We start from the raw sequence: 20,513 nt of genomic DNA, 5'->3' as shown, positions 1-20,513 counted from the left end.
AATAAAAACTGGAAAAGAATACTAAATAAAATATATACAAAAAGCATTTCTCTATTTTCCCAGTGTTTAACATCTCTCAGTGTGGAACTCCTCTTAACAGAAGGACTATTTGAGTTTTTGAGAGAAGACATATGTAGGGAAATCCAGGAAATGCTTACGTGTTAGGCCATGAGAAGTGCCATGTGTCTCTGAACTAGGCTGTGCATCCTTCACTTTCACAAACTAGTTTCATCTGAACTTATTGCTTTCTGCCAGTTTGGAACATGGTCACAATAATAAATCATCATCATCATTTTCTTCTCTACTGGAGTCAATGTTGTATACTGAATGCTAACCTGAGTTCAAATATTGAATCTTGTTCACTGATTCTGAGCAAGTCATAGAACTTTTGGTCACCTTGGGCACCTGCCTAGGATTTTTCTACTAAGTCATGGATGAGTCACAACTTGCTATGTGAAAGGGAGTTCCCAAATTCAAAGTACCTCATGCATAATAAGTCACAAATCCTTCTCATTTTCAAATGTTCCCACAAAGCACTGTATCATTCAGTATTAGAATTTGCAGAAGGCTATGCCTATCATTTGGAGAATGGCTGAACAATTTATCTAGTATAAATGTAAATAACGATATGTAATTAATATAATAATATGTTATATAAAGAAATAATCTTGTATATAAATATAATAAATGTAAAAACAGTTCTACTTTCCATTGGAAATGTGGAAAGGGATGGGTTTAGAGAATCCTGGGTAGACTGAAAATGACCTAATGCAGAGTATACCATAACAATAATGATATAAAGACAAACAACATTGAAAGACTTGTGAACTCTACTCAGTGACCAACCATGATTCCAAAGGATTGATCACGATTTATGCAAGATTATAGATTACTTCTACTTACACAGGAGATGATAGATTCAGGATGCAGAATGAGACATTTTGGGATATGGAAAAATATGATTTTTTTGTTTGACTGCGTATTTATTAAATAGATTTTGTGTTTCTTTTTTTTCTTCAAAATTGGAGGAGCAGAAAACATATGCATATTAAATAAGAAACAAAGGAAAATGAAAAAAAAACAAAAAAGGATTTGGAAAAAACACAGTTTGGACTTTAAAGATGTATGAAGATGTGTTGTCTGCAAATAGGTCTCATCACTCTTCTTCAAGTGGAGGGGAAGACTCAGCCATTCCATCCAAGTGAAATATGAAAATATGATGAAGGCTCTTAGCCAAAAGAATGTGGAATTACCTCCATTTGTGAAAAACAAAATAAAAAGCAGTCTAAAAGGTACCTTGAGAGATAACAGTTGTCCTTCATACTGAAGAGGACCAAAATGACACCACGACGTCAGGGACAAAGTACAATGTATCTTACTGTGGCTGAGCAGACCAGTATGAGCTCAGAATGCTCTAGCACTGGTCAGGCACAAGTAGTCCATTTGAACGTTTGGGATAAAGATGTCTCTAAATTTGAGCATCTCATTTTAATTTTTATTCATTTGTTTTTGTTACTCCATTTCTCCTTTGCTCATAGAACTCAGAACCTTCTTTGATGTGGGTATGCCATGCTAGATGGTCCTGTGCTAGTGTCTCTCATGTCTCACAATCAATACCACTGTTCTTCAAAGAGAACTTGAGTGTGTCTTTTTGTATCACTTCTTCTGATCGCCATGTGAGTGCTTGCTTTATGTGAATTCTCTGTAAAATAGTCTTTTAGGCAAACACACATTGGAACAATGTGACTGACCCAACATAGTTGCACTGTCTGCAGTAGAGTCTGAATGCTTGGCAATTTGTCTTGAAAAAGGACCTCAGTGTTCTGTACCTTATCTTGTCAAGTGATCTTCAGAATCTTCCTAACACAATTCAAATGGAAGCAGTTCCATTTTCTGACACGACACTGGTAGACTATCTAGGTTTCATAGGCATACAACAATGAAGTCAGCACAGTGGCTCTGTAGGCCTTCAGTTTGGTAGGCAGCCTAATACCTCCAAACATTGAGCTAGCTCTGGCAATGTGTGCATAGCCTCATCATCTGTGTGTATATCCTTAGAGAGTATACTGCCAAGGCAATTGAACTTATCCTCAGTATTCAAAATTTCTTCCTTTGCTGTAATTGATGTTTCCATGTATAGATGGCGTGGTGCCAGCTGATGGAGAATCTGTGTTTTCTTGGTGTTAATTGTCAGGCTAAAATCAGCACTAGCATCAGAGAATAAATCCATACTGTGTTGCATCTCACCCTCAGAAACTTCATTGAGTGCATAATCATCTGTGAACAAAAAGTCACACACCAACTCTCCCTCCACTTTAATCTTGGCTATAGCCTTTTCAAGTTCGATAATTTGCCAACAGTGTGGTAGCTGACCTTGATGCCATTGTTGCCCTCGTTGAAGACATCCAACAACATTACTGAAAACATCATGCTAAAAAATATGGGAGCAAGTACACATCATGCTTTATTCCACTGTTAACTGGGAAAGTGTGAGAGCATTGTTCATCATCCAGAACCCATATAAGCATGCCATCATGAAACTGGCATACAATACTGATGAACTTCTCTGGACAACCAAATTTCACCACGATCTTCCACAAATCATCACGACTGAGAACATCACAGGCTTTGGTCAGATAAGTGAACATTGTGTACATACCTCTGTTCTGCTTCTGGCATTTCTCCTGGAATTGTTGGACAGCAAACACCATGTTCACTGTTCCTCAACACTTTCTGAAGCCACATGAACCCTCGGGCAGATGATCATCTTCCAACCAATTGAGGATGAGTCTAGTAAGAATCTTACTGGCAGTGACTAAGAGAGAGACCCCCCCCCATGATTGTCACAGGACAACCTATTTCCTTTTCCCTTATAGAGATGGACAATGGAGGCACCCTTGCTCTCCTGGGGGATAACTTCTATTGACATGTAACCTAGCAATAGACCACTTACTTTGTTGAGTGGTCTGTTGATTTTTGTCCTTTGTGCTTGAAGGCAACCAAAATGACATCGCTATATTGAGGTCAAGGATCATTGTGTCCTACTATGGCTGTTCAGACCAATATGAGCTTGGAAGACTCTACCACAGGTCATATGAACCTGTGGAGATTTCTCTAAATTCTTTGTTGGAATAGAATCAACACCAGGTGTTTTGCTATACAAGAGGAGCCCAATGGCTTTCAAAACTTCTTCTACATTAGGAAGTTCAGCTAGAGAGAAATTGGCTTCCACCTGAGGTATATGGTCAGTGGCTTCAGCATTGGTTGATGATGGTCTGCTAAGAACATTATGGAAGTGTTCAGTCCATGTCTCCATGATCTTGGACTTATCACTAATCAATGTCGCTCTGTCAGCACAGAGCAGTTGAGATGCATTAAAGGTCTTTGGCCCATAAAGAGCCTTCAGGGCATCATGAAAGTACTTTGGAATATTATTGTCAGTAGAAAGCTGAATCTCATCTGCCTACTTACAGAGCCAAGAATTCTGTGTCTCTAAGCTTCTCTTGTACTTTACTTTTGATGGGATTAAATGCTGCCTTACTAGAGACAAATTATCCTGCTGGTAAATCCTGTGGAATTCTCATTTTTAATTTAGTAGCTCTGAATTTCCCCATCATTTTCATCAGAGCAATCCTGATGTTTGCAAGTATTCTGGCCCACATGAGCAAATGTAGTACTGTGTACCAGATGTCTCAAACTTATCCACTCTATTTCTATTCCACTGTTGCCAACTGTCTGTTGGCTCATCTTTCCCTCCAAGTTAGCAATAAATTGCTGACCCAAGCAGAAGCACTCTGATTTGTTGTCTTAGAGTCTTCTGATAGTCTTCTTGCCTTGAGACCTCTGCTTTTGTTCTGATCAAAAACAAGAATTTCAGAATAACTTGTCATGAGCCTGTCATTCACTTCTTTTAGCAAGCATACAAGCTTGTTGATTAGATTAGATTTGATTGCAACACACACACCAGCTTCATGGAGCTTCTCATCATGCCAAGCACTCCAGAAAATGCATCACCGGCTCTGACTTCAGTAAGCTGGTCTTCATTTGACAGCCTTGTTTCATTCCGGGCTGCTATTTGGATACCATACCTGCTGTGTTCTTTCCAATAAGAACTATTCATCTTTTAGGTCTACTGGATTTTGGGTTGTCCATAAGCTTGCACACATTCCATGTACCAATGGTGAGTGAAGTTATTTTTACAAAAATTTTTGTACTTTATTTTTTGTTTGACCACAGGGTAGGAACTTTGCTTGATACAGTATGCAGGCCAGGGTTAGGTGAAGCAGATAATTTTTAGGACACCTCTTCTAGACCTTTCCTCATGCTAGTAGGTGAGCAGTGTAGTCCTTAAAAAGGCTGCTCGGACACTCAGAGGGCTGCTGAATCCCACTGCTGCTTCAGTCCAGTGAGAAGACAACCCTGTGGCCTGGGCTGCTTGTGCACAGGATTGTTGCTACAGCTGCCAGTGTATCCATACGTGCTGTTTCATCACTAGCCTGTTGCCAGAGGAATTCAAGATAACTAAAAATAGTAAAAATGAAATATAGTAAAATACCTAAATAGCAAAACAATAAAATAATGAAATAGTAAAATGGTAATTGATGATGTCTTTTGAATCATGCATAAACTGGATTTGAAAGAGACAGAGTTCCATGAAGTCCTCAGCCTCACTCTCTCTTCCAGAATCATCAAAGTCCAGTGGCAAGATAAAAGTTAGGAAGACTGACAATGGCCCGAGAAGCAGTAGATGACCTAGGCACCTTCAGTGTCTGACCAAACTGTAAGCTCTCTACGGTGTCACCTTCTGCCACCTTTATGTCCTGTTGGAACAAATTGTTCACATCCATCTGTTCTGCTGGGAAATTTTTCACTTGCTTTAGCTAGACACCTCCCTAACTTGTTGGTGGGTCTGAGGCCTGTTTACCCTCAACTTGGTTTAGCCCATCGGCCGAGATGGTTTAGCAAAGTGTAGCCACTGTGCGTGCTACAGCTTCTTGGAGTCACAGGTAAGAGTTGAGTGGCAGGTGGACACCAGCCCTCACACCAGAGCTCGTAGTCCTCGCTGAACATCCCATACACCCCGCTTGAGAGATATAGGGCACCAAGAATAGACTTCAGTGAGTTATAAATACAAAGGGAAAAAACACAAAGCTAGGCAGTTTGGTATTTGCACATGTAAAATCAGAGGAAATAATCCCAATGGTATAGGTAGTTTATTTTGTCTACAAAATAAACCATATCCCTAAAGTCTCTCTGTTAAGCTACTTATCTCATGGTTGAAAATCAGACTAGACAAGTTCATAGCAAAGGTGAAAAATCAGGTAATGGAATAATTAGAATAAATTACAGTCATCTAGAAGACCTACAGCAGGACTGACAGTGTAGACAAGGATGCAGTGAGGCTCCTACCTCTGGCAAGTATGGAACCTAAGAAAAAATTTTTCAGTAGTCTTCATAGAATCTATCATTTTTGCATTTCTACTCCAGCCGAGTTACTCTTATCTGTGTTCAAGTGACTGTGATCTCACTTTCTTCTTAAAAAGAAGATAAAAGGGACTTGAGAGATATGTCTTTATTACACAGATTAACGAAGCTAGTGATGTTCTTTTAAGAAAACAAAACAAAAAATCAGTAGATCATCAATGTTAAAACAAAGAATGAAAGGGCCCTGAAGAGGCAAGGGAGAATTCTGTTCTATCTCAAGAGGTAGGCAAGTGGAATACTGTGACACAGAGGATAAAGGAAACAAGGACCATATGGAGTTAAGTAAGAGATATGAGGCTTTTCTTTCTGAGGAGGAACGAGCTAGACATAGGAAGAAGAGGAAATGATAATGTAGAGCCACAGATGATGGATAAGCCATCATCGCATAAAGACTACAAGAAGAGACAAATAAGTAGTGTAGTTAGTGACTCCCTCCTCAGGGGTACTGAAATAGCAGTTTGTGACATGATAATAACAACAGGCTAGGTCTCCTGCTTTCCTGGATCATGTTGGTTAATCAGTAAACATTTTTTAAATATCTACAGTGTGAAAGTGTGTTAAAGAGAACCTCCAAAGACTTGTCAAACGAGTTGACTCTACTTGTGTCACATGATTCATCTGGATACAAATGATACTGCCGAAAGGCATTGCTAAATATTATGAGGACTTGGGTTAGAAAAGAATGACCTTTGGGACACAAATAATGTTTTTATCAGTGTTGCTGATCAAAAACAAGAATTTAACAAAAAATAAAAAGGCAGATTCCTGTAGTGATCAGCTGGTTAAGAAGATGTTATCTGTTTTCAGTTTTGAGAGTTGGTTTTCTGAAGCTTAAATAGAAAAATTATGAGTTCCTGGCCAGGGATTAAGTTCCTGGTAAGAATTTATATGCTAAGAATCTTGAAAATCTAACAAAAAGACGTCTACTTCTCAGCAATGTGAGGATCTAAGACATCTCCAAAGGTCTCGTGATAGAAAATGCTAACCACATCCAAAGAAAGAACTATGGAGTTTGAATGCAGATAGAAGCATACTATTTGCTATTTTTTTCTTCTGTTTTGTTTTGTTTTCTGTTTCTTGTGGTTCCTGCTATTGGTTCTAATTCTTCCTTACAACATCACTAATGTGGAAATATGTTTAAAAGGAATGTATATGTATAGCCCATATCAGATTACACACCGTCTTGGGGAAGGAAAAGAGGACGGAGGGGGAGAAAAATTTAAAACTCAAAAGCTTATGGAAGTGATGATAAATAAAAATAAATTAATAAAAAAGGAGTCTAAACTGAAAAAGAAAAGGATAGAATAAAACTGCCAACATACTTTTCCCAAGCTAGATACCAGAGAGAGTAGCTGTAGCTAGAGTATAGAAAGAATAATTCAACAGAAATGCCCAAAATCATAAAGGAGAAAAAATCAGGAAAAAAGGAACTAGCCATAAAATTCATACCCTCATGTATCTCTCCATAAATGTACAAAATATGTCATAAGCAAGTGATTTGGATGTTTTTCACAAAGAAAAACAATTCTGACAAAGTGGGAAAAGGGGAGTTGTCTAAAAAGAAAATTCACTGAGAACTCATTGACTAATTCCTGAGAGCTCATTGACTAATTTCAGTTTTTAAAAGACTTATAAAGAATATGGAAGAAAGTGTGGATAATGAATGGTAGATGTGAAAACATTGTATAGTTCTGAGATTATATGGTTGGGTACATTAAAACTTATAATAAGCTTATATGATCAGTGATATTTAAAAGATCATGGTAACTGGAAGAGGTACTACAGGACTACAGATGGGAAAATATTATTCGGATTTGCAAAAAGAAAAGATTTAAATATGCTAAAAGGGGCCAGCAAACCTAACTTTGATTCCTATTTTAAAAAACACAGAAAATACAGGGTGATTGGGACAACCTAGAAAAAGAAGCAATGATCACAAAAAATGAGTATTACTTTACCAAGAAAATGCTCCCAAACTAAGCATATTTTCTTTCTTTAAACAGACTGACTAAATGAGTAGATCTAAAAATCCTATAGATATTAGTTTACCTATATTTAGAGAAATACTTGACTGTTTCTTATTTTATTCTTTTAGACAAGATGGAAAGCTGTGTTGCATACGTAACTGGTTGAATGACTAGACCCAAAAAGTAATCATTAATATTTCAATTAAGAAGGAGGTCCCTAATGTGGAGCCTCAGTGCTCCAGGCTTATTCAGGTTCTTGCACATTTTTATCCATGATTTTGATGAAGACATAGATGGCATGTTTTTTGAAAAATCACTTCATACTTATAAGATGAGAGATATGTGAATAGAAATAGTTCATCAAAAGATACTGTGGGTTTCAGCAAACTGCAAGGTTAATTTGAGTAAACAGTGTGATATATGGTGGCTAAAAATGTTAATGCAATTTTAAGCTGCATTAAATAATAGTGTCCAGGATCAGAAAGAATATAGCCAGAATAGTCTGTTCTTATTAGATCAAATTTGGAGGGTTTTTCATTTGTTTAGTTATGGAAATCACATTTTAAGAAGAATACTGATTAGTTGTGGGGTTCTAAGGAATGGCTTCAAGTTTATGTAATGAGATCGAAGGGATTGGAGAGGGATGGTTTAGAGAAGATGTAGGGAGCACGTGATAGCCATCTGTAAGTATTTCAGTCATCTATCAACAGTCCTTCTATGTGGCAGGCACCATACTAGCTGCTGGGGATACAACTACAAAGAATAAAATAGTCCCTACTTGAAAGGAGCTGAAATCCTAAAGGGCTGTCATATGGGTGAGTTCTTATGTTGGCCACTCTTGAAGTGTTGGTCCTGGAATCAGGAAGACCAGAATTCAGATTTGAACTCACACATTAGATGTTGTGACCCTGGGCAAGTAACCTGTTTGACTCAGTTTCCTCATGTGTAAAATGGAGGTAATCACAGAACCTACCTTGAAGGGTTGTTGTGAGGATCAAATGAAGTAATGTTTGTAAAGCACAGTGCCAAGCACAGAGTAGGCACAATATAAATGTTTATTATCATTGTTATTTTATTATTATCTAGAACTAATAGGTAAAAGTTGTGAAGGAGCAGATTTAGGCTTGATGATGGTGAAAAATCCTAAAATTTAGAGCTATTCCAAGATGTCATCAGCTGCCCATGGAAATAATGGATCCTCCCTCACCAGAGACTTTCAAACAAAAGCTGAACCACTTATCGGATATCTTGAGGGAATTCTTAATCAAGTATTGGTTAGACTATATGGCCAGTGATGTTTCTTCCCACTATGACATTCTATTATTCTGTGAATTATACTTCTTTTATCACTTAATGCTTAATTGGCACAGTGCCTGCCAAATACTAGGTGCTTAGTGATTGTTGATGGACTGAAATCAATCCATAGACAGGCATTTCTTAAGCAAATACCATTTAGTGGGCACTTGATAGGCACTGGAGATGCAAGTGCAAAGAATGTAATAATCCCTACTTGGAAGGTGTTTACTTTCCAAAGGGGAAAACAAGTATAAATGTAAATATATAAAGCATAAACATAAATACAACAAAGTTTAGGAGGGAGGGCAGTAACAATGCCTTATTTGGAAGGCAATCATTTGTGTGTTTTCAATTAGATGTTATACAGCTATTAAATAAGTGATGATTGTCAGTAAAATATAATATGTTTCTTTTCTTATTATTTGGATTTTACAGGAAGTACCCAGGTTTAGTCAGCATCTCATGATAATGACATTAATTATCAAGGTTCAATGTTTGCTATCCAAGGTAACAAATGATGCTTTCAGAACAGAAGTATAAGCAGAACTTCCATTATTGAATTTATTATTTGTTAGCACATTAACCAGTGTTTGGTGTTGTTGCCCAGAGTGAGCACACTGGAGCGCGTACACATCCATGCATGTGCACACACACACACACACACACACACACACACACACACACACCCCTACCTGTGTGCACACATAAACAAAAATATGCCCTCTAAAGGAAAGGCACTGTGTAACACTATACAAAACTTCATAATCTGAAGAGTCTACTACTAATAGCAATGACCTAATATCAGCGTAACTGAAGACATGGATACATGTTCTAATATATACTTCCTCCACTGTACACCTATTAAAGACTCCTTGATTTGTTGCTATAATTTGCCGCTGTTTGCAGAGCCTGGCATATTAGACTTAAAATCAGACTTTTTAAAAGAGCACATCACCCTTGGTTACTGCACTGACCTCATCTATAACTACTCAAGCAGCTGTTCCTCTTTTTAGCCCTTCAGACTCTTTTGGGGGGGGGGGGGTGAGGCAACCAGGGTTAAGTGACTTGCCCAGGGTCACACAGCTAGTAAGTGTGAAGTGTCTGAGGTCACATTTGAACTCAGGTCCTCCTGACTCCAAGGCTGGAGCTCTATCCACTGCGCCACCTAGCGGCTTCCTTTTTTTTTTCAGTAGGCTGAAAGAATGCAAGCTTCTGCAAATACAAGGTGAATGTAAAATAGCTGATTGGACTCAATTCAACAAATCAACACGTGTTTTAAAAATGTTTTATTGATATCTTTTGTTTTCATGTCACTGTCATTTTCAAATATATCCATCCTTCCACTGGGTGAGCCATTCTTTGTGAGAAAAACAAATAATAAAAAAGAATGAAGAATCAATACAGCAAAACTGACCAGCATATAAAATAAGTCTGTGAATTTATGCAGCATGCAACACCACCACCTCTGTAACAGAGCTGCATTTTCTCATGTCTTCTCCAGAGCCAAGTTTGGTATTTAGAATCCAGCTTCCTTTTTTATCCCTTTCGTGTAATTCTTTCCATTTATGTTGTCACAGTTATTATATGTATTGTTTTCTGGGGTCTGTGTACTTAACTCTTAATTAGTTCAAATAAATCCTCCCATGCTTCTTTAAATTCTTCATCTTAATGTTTTCTTATGGTAAAGTAATACTCTATTACATTCAGATACCATGATTTGTTTAGCCATTGCCACTCAATAGGCTTTTACTTTCACAAAAGTTATTAAGTGCTAATCCTGTGCCGAGAACAGTTATAGGTGCCAGGGATACAAAAATGAGGCAGTTTCTGCCCTCACGGAATCAAGGATATATTGTGAAGATTAGTTAAGTCCCCACATAGGAAGTGCCCCTTGAGCTGAGCATTGAAAGGAGGCTTCCAAGGGCAGAGGAGAGAAAGGAAAGCATTCCAGACGTGGTGGACAACCTCTATGTAGGCATAAATGGAGATTGATTGTCACATATAGGGAATCTGAAGTAGGCCAATTTGCCTAGAACTTGGAGTATGTGAGAGGAGGCAAAATGTCATCAGCCTGGAAAAGCAGAATAGAACGAGACTGTGAAGATCTTTAAATACCAAACAAAGGAGTTGTATTTTAATACAAGGCAGTAATCATACATATGAAACTTCATTAGATGGATTCACGTGGTAAGATTTATGTTGTAGGGTAGGGAAAAAAACAGAAAGCAAAAGGGAAATATAGAATCCATTAATGTTCTTCCATCCAAGACTTCCATCTTTTTTCCAAGAGGCTGTGGGAGTCCAGGAGACCTGGGCTCACTTCCTCCTTCTGACACATACTGGCTGTGTGACCTGTTGCTATCCCAAACAGATCTCTAAGACTAAATAGCAGAATAGTTGCTGATCTGCATTATAGAAATCATTGTCATTTTCCTCAATAAGCGTTCTCTTTACCAGTGATTCAAATGACCAATCCCTCCCTCCCCAAAAGAATATATTTATACAAGTAGATATGTCTGTATATGTGTGCATGTATATATGTGAATATACATGTGTGGTTTTTTAAATCATGTCTGAGGCTTTGTTGGTGTAGGGATCTCCCAGATGGAAACGTATGTGTATATATGTGCATGCACATGTTTTTGTATATGGATATAGACAACTGTTTGAATCTGTGATTTCATCACTGATGTTACTGTTGATATGGAAACTTTCTCCACCAATGCAGATCAGTAATCCTTCTATTACTTACAGACTTGGAGTATTTCCTGGGCAAGTTATTTAACTGAGTACCCCAGTAGTTAGTACCTTAGAGAATTAGACACCTCTTCAAGTCCAAGGCTAGATTCAGAAGCAGGCACAGCTCAGCATTGGTGAAGGGAGTTCCTTACCTAGAGCAATGAAATCAGAAGTCTAGTGAATATATGTATGTATGTATGTATGTGTATGTGTATATGTATAAATATATGTGTGTGTATATATATACATATATATATATATAAAATATAAATACAAACACATACCAAAGTGACATAATGTGGTGAATAGAGAGCTGGCCTCAAAGCTGTGAAGAACAGGGTTGAGGTCCTGCTTCTGACACATACTGGCTGTGTGACCCTAGTGAGTCAGTTAATAAACATTTACTAAACTCTTACTGTGTGCCAAGTGCTATACTAAGCCCAAGGATACAAAGGAAAACAAAAATAATCCATGTCCTCGAGGGGTTTATAGTCTAATGGGCCAGACAAGATATAAGTAAGTAAGTATATATACAGTATAGCTGGATGGTAACCTCAGAGGAGAAGGGTGTAGAACCTGGGTCGGGGGGGAGGACTTGGAAAGGCCTCTTACAGAAAATGAGGTAAGTCTTGAGGGAGGTTAGGAAATTTGAAGGGTCTGGAGCGAGAGGGCAGAGCATTCCAGGCATGGGAGACAGCTCAGGTAAAGATGTGGAAAAGAGTCCTATTCAAGAACGACAAGTAGCCAGTGTAGCTGGAATCTAGAGTTCTTGGAGGGGAGAAAAGTATAAGAAATGGAAAGGCAAGAAGGGGCCAGATTATAAAGGTTTTAATGCCACAGCATTTCCAAGAACATTTGTTCTTGGAAATAATGAGTAACTGGAGTTTTAGTAGGAGGTCACGTGGTCGGAATTAAACTTTTTTAAAAATCCCTTTGCTCACTGAGTAGAGGATGCATGGGAGTGGGAGAGACTTGAGGCACTGGGGGAGAGGGCACAGCTAGAAGACTATTGAAATAGTCAAGGTAAGAGGTGATAAGGGCCTGTAGCAGGGCTGTAGCTCTGCAAGTGGAGAGAAAGGGGCATATACGAGAGATATTTTGAAAGTGTATTAGTCACCTAAGCAACTTTTCTAAATCTGTAAGATGCAGAGAAAGTGCTGACCTACATTGGTAGAGGGATTTTCCTCACCTAGGAGTTTCCTGTATCAGTGAAAATACAGGCTCAACACAGAAAGACACATATATGACATATGCTACAGGTCCAGTATATATATACATATATATAGCATATATGTGTTAGATGTCCAATCCACACACACAACTATATATTATAGGTCTAATTGTGTATATCTATATATGTGTATATATGGATATGGATATGTATGTATATGTAATGGATCCATTTTCTATTAAGCAAAGATATCTGAGGTATGAAACAAGCTCATTTGTAACAACAGAATACTTAATAGAAAAGTAGATTTTTGTATTACAGGTTAAAGTATGGGAAATGGATGCTTGGATTATGGGAGAAAGTTGATTCATGATCAGAAAGCAGTTGCTATAGAGCATAAAAAGAGAAAAAAAGGTTGAAAAGAATAGCAATAGAGGGGGACAGGTAGGAATACACAGTAAAGAACAAGAACAAGTTTAATTTCGTTTGAGCTAGGTAGGCAGCTGGATGGTAAGTTAGTTAAGAGAAGTTTGATGGAATCAGCTTGACAGAAACATAATGGAGAAGAGTTTAAAACTGAGAGCACTAGACAGCAATTTCAGGTCCTAAATTTCCACATCCAGGTTAAAATGATCTAACCAATATAGTGAAATAGCCTAAATAGTATTGAGAAAATAAAATTTGCTTCTCTTTTGTAATTGATTCTAGTCTGTATCATTGCTGATATTTTGTATGACAGCCTGTCATATTTGTCTCTAAATTAAGTTCAGAAATTCATAGGGTCACAAGTTCAGTCTTTCTGAGTTAAAAGTTTAGTTTCTCTGTAAATCAAAAGAAACCTGTTATCTTTATACCACTAGCTGTCCTTGTACAATTAGACGAAATCTTTTAACTATATACCGTTAGATATTCTTAGAGGTAGATGAAGTCAATCAGAATTTCCTAGCAACAAGATGGAAAGAGGGGTTGTTGCTAGTCCCTCCTTCCCAAATTCCAGCCAATCACATTGTCCCTCATGTCTATGATGCTTCTGACCTTGTAAGCAATAGTAACTTCTTCCCTATCTGTGATTCTGCCTTTTACTTTTTGGGTGCTCCCCCTTTTGTCTGTAAAAATGATATTTCAGCCCTCCTTTGGGGGTCTTAGCTTGCTCAGGAGGCTAAGACCTTGTTTATTAGCAAATCCATGCTTTGCTAGTAAATTGATTGTGATTAGGAACTTGTGCGTCAGTTTACCTGAATTTCAATTGCAACCATATGGATAAAAAGGTTATAGTTAAAATGTGTGCTGTTATATATAATTATTCTTCACCATGTTTACATGATACAGCAATATTTATAGACTGATAACTATGTCAGTTTCATTTTTTGTTTGACAAAGGTCACTTTAACCTTAAAACTTTTCCTATCCATCTTTGCATTTTCTCCTTTTTTTCTTCCCTGTCTTTTTATCCTTCCTTCCCCTACACATGCTTTTAAAACCGCACCACCCCTATCAGCACCTTAAAATGTTCACCATTACGGGGAAGTTTGAGAGTATTGGAGGAACAATAAGTAAAATCCTCCTTCTTTCTGCTGTATTGTACATCTGGACTCTGGATAAGTTAAGAGTTTCATCCTTTAATACTTTTAATTCTAATTCTTGCAGTCTGAATTCATTGCTTCGATTAAAAGAGTGGGTCTCATTAATGCCAAAAAGCAGAGACCCAGATAGCACAGTGGGCTAATATGGTGACCTCGTGACTTTCAGAGGTAGAATGGAGTAAATTATCTGACATAAAAAAGGCCCAAAAGAAATTCTACGGTGCCGAGGAAGAGGGGGGAAGTAGGTGGAAGGGGAGCACGTGAACCTTCATGTCATTGGAAATGGCTCAAAGAGGGAATAATACACACACTCAGGAGTATTAATCTATCTTGCCATATAGGAAAGTAGGAGGGGAACGGGGGGACTCATAGGAGGGAGGACAGATTGGGGGAGGTAAAAGTCAGAAGCAAAACACTTTTGAGAATGTGCAGACTAAAAGGAGAGAGAGAGGGTAAGATAAACAGGGAAAAATAGGATAGAGAGAAATACATAGTAATCATACTGTGAAAAAAAATTTTACAGCAAGTTTCTTTGATAAAGACCTCATTTCTCAAATATACAGAAAACGGAGTCAAATTTATAGAAATAAGAGCCATTCTTCAATTGATAAATGGACAAAGGATGTGAACAGGCCATTTTCAGACAAAGTAATCAAAGCTATCTATAGTGATGTAAAAAAATGCTCTAAATCACTATTGATTAGAAAAATGCAAGCTAAAACAATTCTGAATTACCACCACATACCCATCAGATTGACTTATGTGACAGAAAAGGAAAAAAAAAACCAATTACTATAAGGGATGTGAAAAACTGGAACACTAACGCACTGTTGCTGAAGTTGTATACTGATGCAACCATTCTGGAGAGCAATTTGGAACTATGCCTAAAACACTATATACTATGAAACTATAAAAAGCTATAAAACTCTTTGACCCAACAATACCACTACTAGGTCTGTATCCCAAAGGGATTAAAAAATGTGTAGAAAAATATTTATAGTAGCTCTTTTAGTGGTGGCAAAGAAATTGGAAATTGAGGGGATGTCCATCAATTGGGGAATGGTTGAACAAGTTGTTATATATGATTGTTTTGGAATACTATTGTGCTATAGGAAATGACAAGCAGGATGCTCTCAGAAAAACCTGAAAAGACTTATATAAACTGATGAAAAGTGAAATGAGCAGAACCAGGAGAACATTGTACACAATAACAGCAATACTATATTACAACTTACTGTGAATAACTTAGCTATTCTCAGACCCACTCTTTTAATTGAAGCAAGATTCAGAACCAAGATGGTTCTGAAGGATTTATGATGAAAGGTGGTCTCTGTCTCCAGAGAAATAACTGATGGAGCCTGAATGTGGCTCAAAGCTACTTTTTCTTTGCTTTCTTTACTTTTTGTTTTTCTTTGCCTTTTTTCTTTCACAGCATGACTTACATGGAAATGTATTTTGCATCACTACATATGTATGACCTATGTCAAACTGCTCACCTCAATGGGGGGGAGGGGAAGTATGAGAGAATTTGGAACTCAAAATTTGAAAAAAAAAAGAATGTTAAAATTGCTTTTACATATATTTGAGAACAATTAAACGTTAAATTAAAAAAACTTAAAAAATAGTCAGTCTGAGGCTGTGAGTGTTATGAATCTGGGAGTTATTACATGATATGAGCTAGTTCTGGCCTATATAGAATTCAACCAAGGTCCATATTATATTCAGTGGTCCTCTAAACCCTTTCTGAAATAAGCTAGGAATGAGAAACAGGGCTTAATGAATTGATATGTCCGGTATAATCACTAATAATTGTTTAATTTTATAAAGTGCTCTCATAATCATCAATATTTTGAAACATACACCTTGCAAAACTCTTGGTGATATGTGTTTTCATTTAATTAATATGGAAAGAATTATAAAATCTAATAAATCAGATCATGAGTAGCAGAATGTAAATGTTCACTTATGAAATGCCTTTTTTTGGTTATTACTTAACAAAAGCTTTTTGCTGACTTAAACTCACAGGATTATTTTAAACTGGGAATAATGTTAAGATCAGCAAGGCATATTTCAGTCTAAAGAAAGCAAATCATTTTTTGCTAGCAATATATTTATGGAAAATTATTCCTTTCTAATTTTCCTTTTGTAGATGCAAAATATACAGAGTACAGAAGGAGTTCAGTATAGTTCCCATCCTCTGATGGCAGCCATGAGACCAAGAGTTCAGCCTCCAGATGTTAGGCAGCCTGTAATGATACAGCATGGTCAGCTGACTACCGTTAACCAATCACAGCTCAGTGTATAGCTTGGTGTGAATATGGTGAGAAACAATGTTTCCCATAACTTACCATCACCACCTGGAAGCAAGTCTGCAACTCCATTGCCATCCAGTTCAGTCCATGAAGATGAAGGGGATGATACCACTAAGGTGCAGTAAGATTTTCTTAGCAGCTACTGAATAAGATAGTCATTTACAAGTTTAATTTTAGGGTGGTCTTGTCTAAATTACGACAGGCAAAAGTTGTGAGTGTAAGTGGGAGCCACATCAAGTGGCATGAGAGAGCACATACTGAAATAACTAAATAATTTGCTTCTCCAAAACTGCTTTGCAGTTAATCTTTTAAAAAAAAAACAAGACATGCGTTTTAATATTAAAATAAATTCCATAGATAAAGAGTCTTAAGATTTGCAAAAGACATCATGAAAAGTTGCCTAGAATTCTAGGAACCAATTTGTTTTTTTTTTTAACAAGAAAATGTGTTGCTTTTTTAAAAAATATAAGAATGCTTATAAAGTGACTATAGGGTTTTGTAGCAGGAATTACAAAATATCAATTTCAAAAGAGACTTCGGAGATCATCAAATCCAACCCCTACCTGAATTAGAAATCTCATTCAAAATATACCTAACAAGAGGCCATCCAGAATCTATGTAAGGAGGCAGCTACTTCTACCTTTAGATGGCTCTCCTTGTTCAGAAGCTTTTCTTTACAACATCAAAAATATCTTTTGCAATGTCTACTTACTGCTTCTATATCTACTCTCTGGGGCCAAGCCAAATGATAACCCTTCAAATGCTTGAACATAGTAATCATACTCTGCCCCCAGGTTTTCACTTCTTAAGGTTAAACATTGTCAGTTCCTTCAGACAGTTCTCATGGTGCATGATCTTGTGGCTCTTCAGCATCCTGTTTGCCCTCTTTTGGAAATTCCAGATTATCAAGGGCTTTCCTAAAATGGGATTCCCAGAATTTGACATAATATTCAAGCTATAATATGACTTCACGTAACATAGGAAACACCAACTATGCTAATTGTTGGGCAGGAGCTACCACTGTAGGTTTGGGGCTCCAGCCTCTAGCAGATTCACTCTTGATCTGGGCAGCCAGAAGGAAAATGATGGAGAAGTTATGAGGGGTTATATAATAATATGTTCTTTTCAGTGGGTTCCTGATAATGGGAGCACCAATTCCTATAGGACACGCTAATCACCCTTCTCACAGAGCCTGGTGAGACTATAAGTCTCAATGGGGGCCAGTTGAGACAGGCATAGCATTCCAGCTTGTGCATTCCCCTAAATCCCCCCAAGCCTCAGTGGGGGCATGTTAAGGCACAAATAGCATTCTAGCTAGCATATTCCCCTTAAGCCTCTGTTGGGGGCCAGTTGAGGCACGCACATTCTCAAATTCCTACTCATGGACCAATGCTCTCTTGATTGATAGAGAAGTACACAAAGAAGGGAATTTGCCAACAATAGCCTCACAATTTTACGTTATCTCATCCCTGTATCTTACTGTGCAGTCACAGTAGAAACTGTTTACAAGCATGAGCCTGGGAGCCAGTAGACTGTTTTGGCCATGGATCCTGGGAACTATTGTCTAAAAAAAGAATAACAAAATCCTCCTTACTTACATTATGGCAGAATGTAGCAGGATTCTCACCTCCTGGTTCTGCTCATTTCACTTTTCATCAGTTCACAGGAATCTTTCCAGGTTTTTCCGAGATGGAGCTTTTAGTGGAAATCCCAGATTATCAAGGCCCTTCCTAAAATACAAATTAATATTGAACTATTAATGACTAGTCTTTATTTAGCCATTGAACCAGTCGGGATACACTGTCATCTCCAGCGCTTTTTAAAATATGAGGTTGCAACCCACAGTTTAAGAAGTGCTGATCTATCCCATGTCTCTTCAACAAGAACCACGTGAAGGACTTTATCAAATGCTTGGCAAAAATCTTCATTTGTTATATCTTAAGCTCTTCAAATTCTCATTCCTCCCTATCTTTGTATGCTGATTTCATATTGTTTTCCGTCACACATTTTATATTGCAGACAAACAAGTCTACTTGCTCTTCGCCATACATGACACTCTGGCTCTGTGGCTCTGTCAGAAATGTTCACCCACTTCACTTACCTCTGCCTCTTGGAATCCCAAGTTGAGCTCTACTGTCCCTTTCTGTAGGAGCCCTTTCTTGATCTCTCCAGTTATTAGTGCTGTTTTTGTCCCTCTGCAATTATTTTGGATTTACTTTGTGCATATGTTGTTTATATATTTGCATATTTATTGTATCCCTCAGTAAAATGGAAATTCATTGAGAACAAGAACTATTTCTTTGTTATTTTTCCTATCTCTTTCCTATTTCCTATCTATCTATATCTATTCCTATTTTGGGTCAATAAATACTTGTTTAATTGTTAGGAATGTAAGTGAATTCTTTAATTTCTCTGATCTACTCTTCTTGTAAAGCTATGTATAAAGGAAATAAGGTTGTCTAGAATGACCTGTTCTTGGTAAAGCCATGCTACGGCCTTCTATTCACAGCTTCTTTTTCTAAATATTCATGATCTCTTGTTGGTTATTTCTTGATGTTCTAGAATTTTCCAGTGTCTTGTAATTTGAAAATTCTGCTCTTTTCCTTTTTTTTGAAAGTAAGAGCACTTTCACTTTCATCAGATTTCTTCCAGAAAGTGAAAAATAATATGGTAGCATAGTCAATATTATGGTATGCTGCTTTATTTCATACTGCAGAAAATACCCCATGAAATCTGCCCAGCCAATCTCACTTCTCAATACCTTCACCAATACTCTATTAACAAAACCTATCACAAAGTTTCCAAATCCTGTTAGAATGTCATTCTACTTTATATTGTGTTTTCATGAAACTATATAATGACATTCAGTGATAGTAGGCTTATATGTTTATAGAAGTTTCTAGCTTTTCTAGTGGAATGCACTTAATAAATTCTTTTTTCAATGGCATTTTGATATTCATGATGTACTTTCTTCAATAGTCAATTCTCCAATTGTTTGCTGTTGAAGAAGAGATAAAATTAGGCAGAGTATAAGTATAAACTTTAGGATATATGGCTTTAGAATATAACCTTAAATTTACAACATAAAGAAGAAAATTGTACCCCCTATTGTCACTATGATAGGATATAAGTCAGAATGGAAGAGCACAGATCATCATGTATAATCCACAAACCAGATAATCAGATATTTGGGGATATTGACAATCTAAAACTTTAAATTATGAATTTGCTATCTTAAATAGTATTATTAAGCAGTGTGGAACATCCTGATGGCATCTCTCCAACAAATGTGTATTTGAACCAAAATGATACTCAAAAGCATCCTTTTTCCCCCCTAGTGATGTCAAAGAGCTGATTTCCTATGGATAATTCACACCCGCTTACAAAATAGCTTCACTGAAAAAATTTCACCTTTACCTTTGCAGACATGGCAATGATTTGCTTTGCTTGTCTTTGCATAGTTGGCACAAGGAAGGGTTCTATTGGGTGCCCAGGAATGAAAAGAGAAGAGACAACACTTAAGTTGGAAGTGAAAGTGATGGAACTCCCCCCCCCAAAAAAAGTATAAATAAAACATTCCCAAAGGAAAAAACAAGTATATTGTGATATAACAATTATCTCTTTAAAGACCAATTTATGCATTTCTGTTAGGTTTTTAATCTTTATACTTTCTTTTGCTGAAATTATGCACATTTAAATAATTCATAAAATCAGAAAAGCACTGTCATTTTACTAGTATATTTGTTTGTTTTCCTCTGCTAGTATAAGCATGCATTTGCATATTCTTTTTCTCTACCGACATTACCTTTAGTCTGATTAAGTTTATGTAGTTTTCTATCTCGTTTCTGTTCTCAATTAAATTCATGCTACCATCCCAGTTGTAGCTTAAATTTTTCACTTTCTTTCCCTGCCTTCACTTCCTTTCACCAGCCCAAGTCTCGGTAGAAAACATGTAGGCATT

General features: G+C 37.1%; 1 protein-coding gene across 1 annotated transcript in view; it reads left to right on the top strand.

The window, feature by feature from the left end:
- The first annotated feature begins 16,389 nt into the window (after positions 1–16,389).
- The window catches only part of LOC114053817 (thymocyte selection-associated high mobility group box protein TOX-like), a 60,724-nt gene continuing 56,600 nt past the window's right edge, over positions 16,390–20,513 (top strand). The window contains 1 exon segment of the mRNA XM_027876946.1: positions 16,390–16,668. Within this exon segment, the coding sequence (XP_027732747.1) occupies positions 16,390–16,668 (279 nt within the window).

Source organism: Vombatus ursinus, unplaced genomic scaffold (assembly GCF_900497805.2).
Source record: "Vombatus ursinus unplaced genomic scaffold, bare-nosed wombat genome assembly UNPS02014812.1, whole genome shotgun sequence".
Classification (NCBI taxonomy): Eukaryota; Metazoa; Chordata; class Mammalia; order Diprotodontia; family Vombatidae; genus Vombatus; species Vombatus ursinus.
The sequence above is the reverse complement of the archived record's forward strand: the minus strand, read 5'-3'. Positions and strand labels throughout refer to the sequence as shown.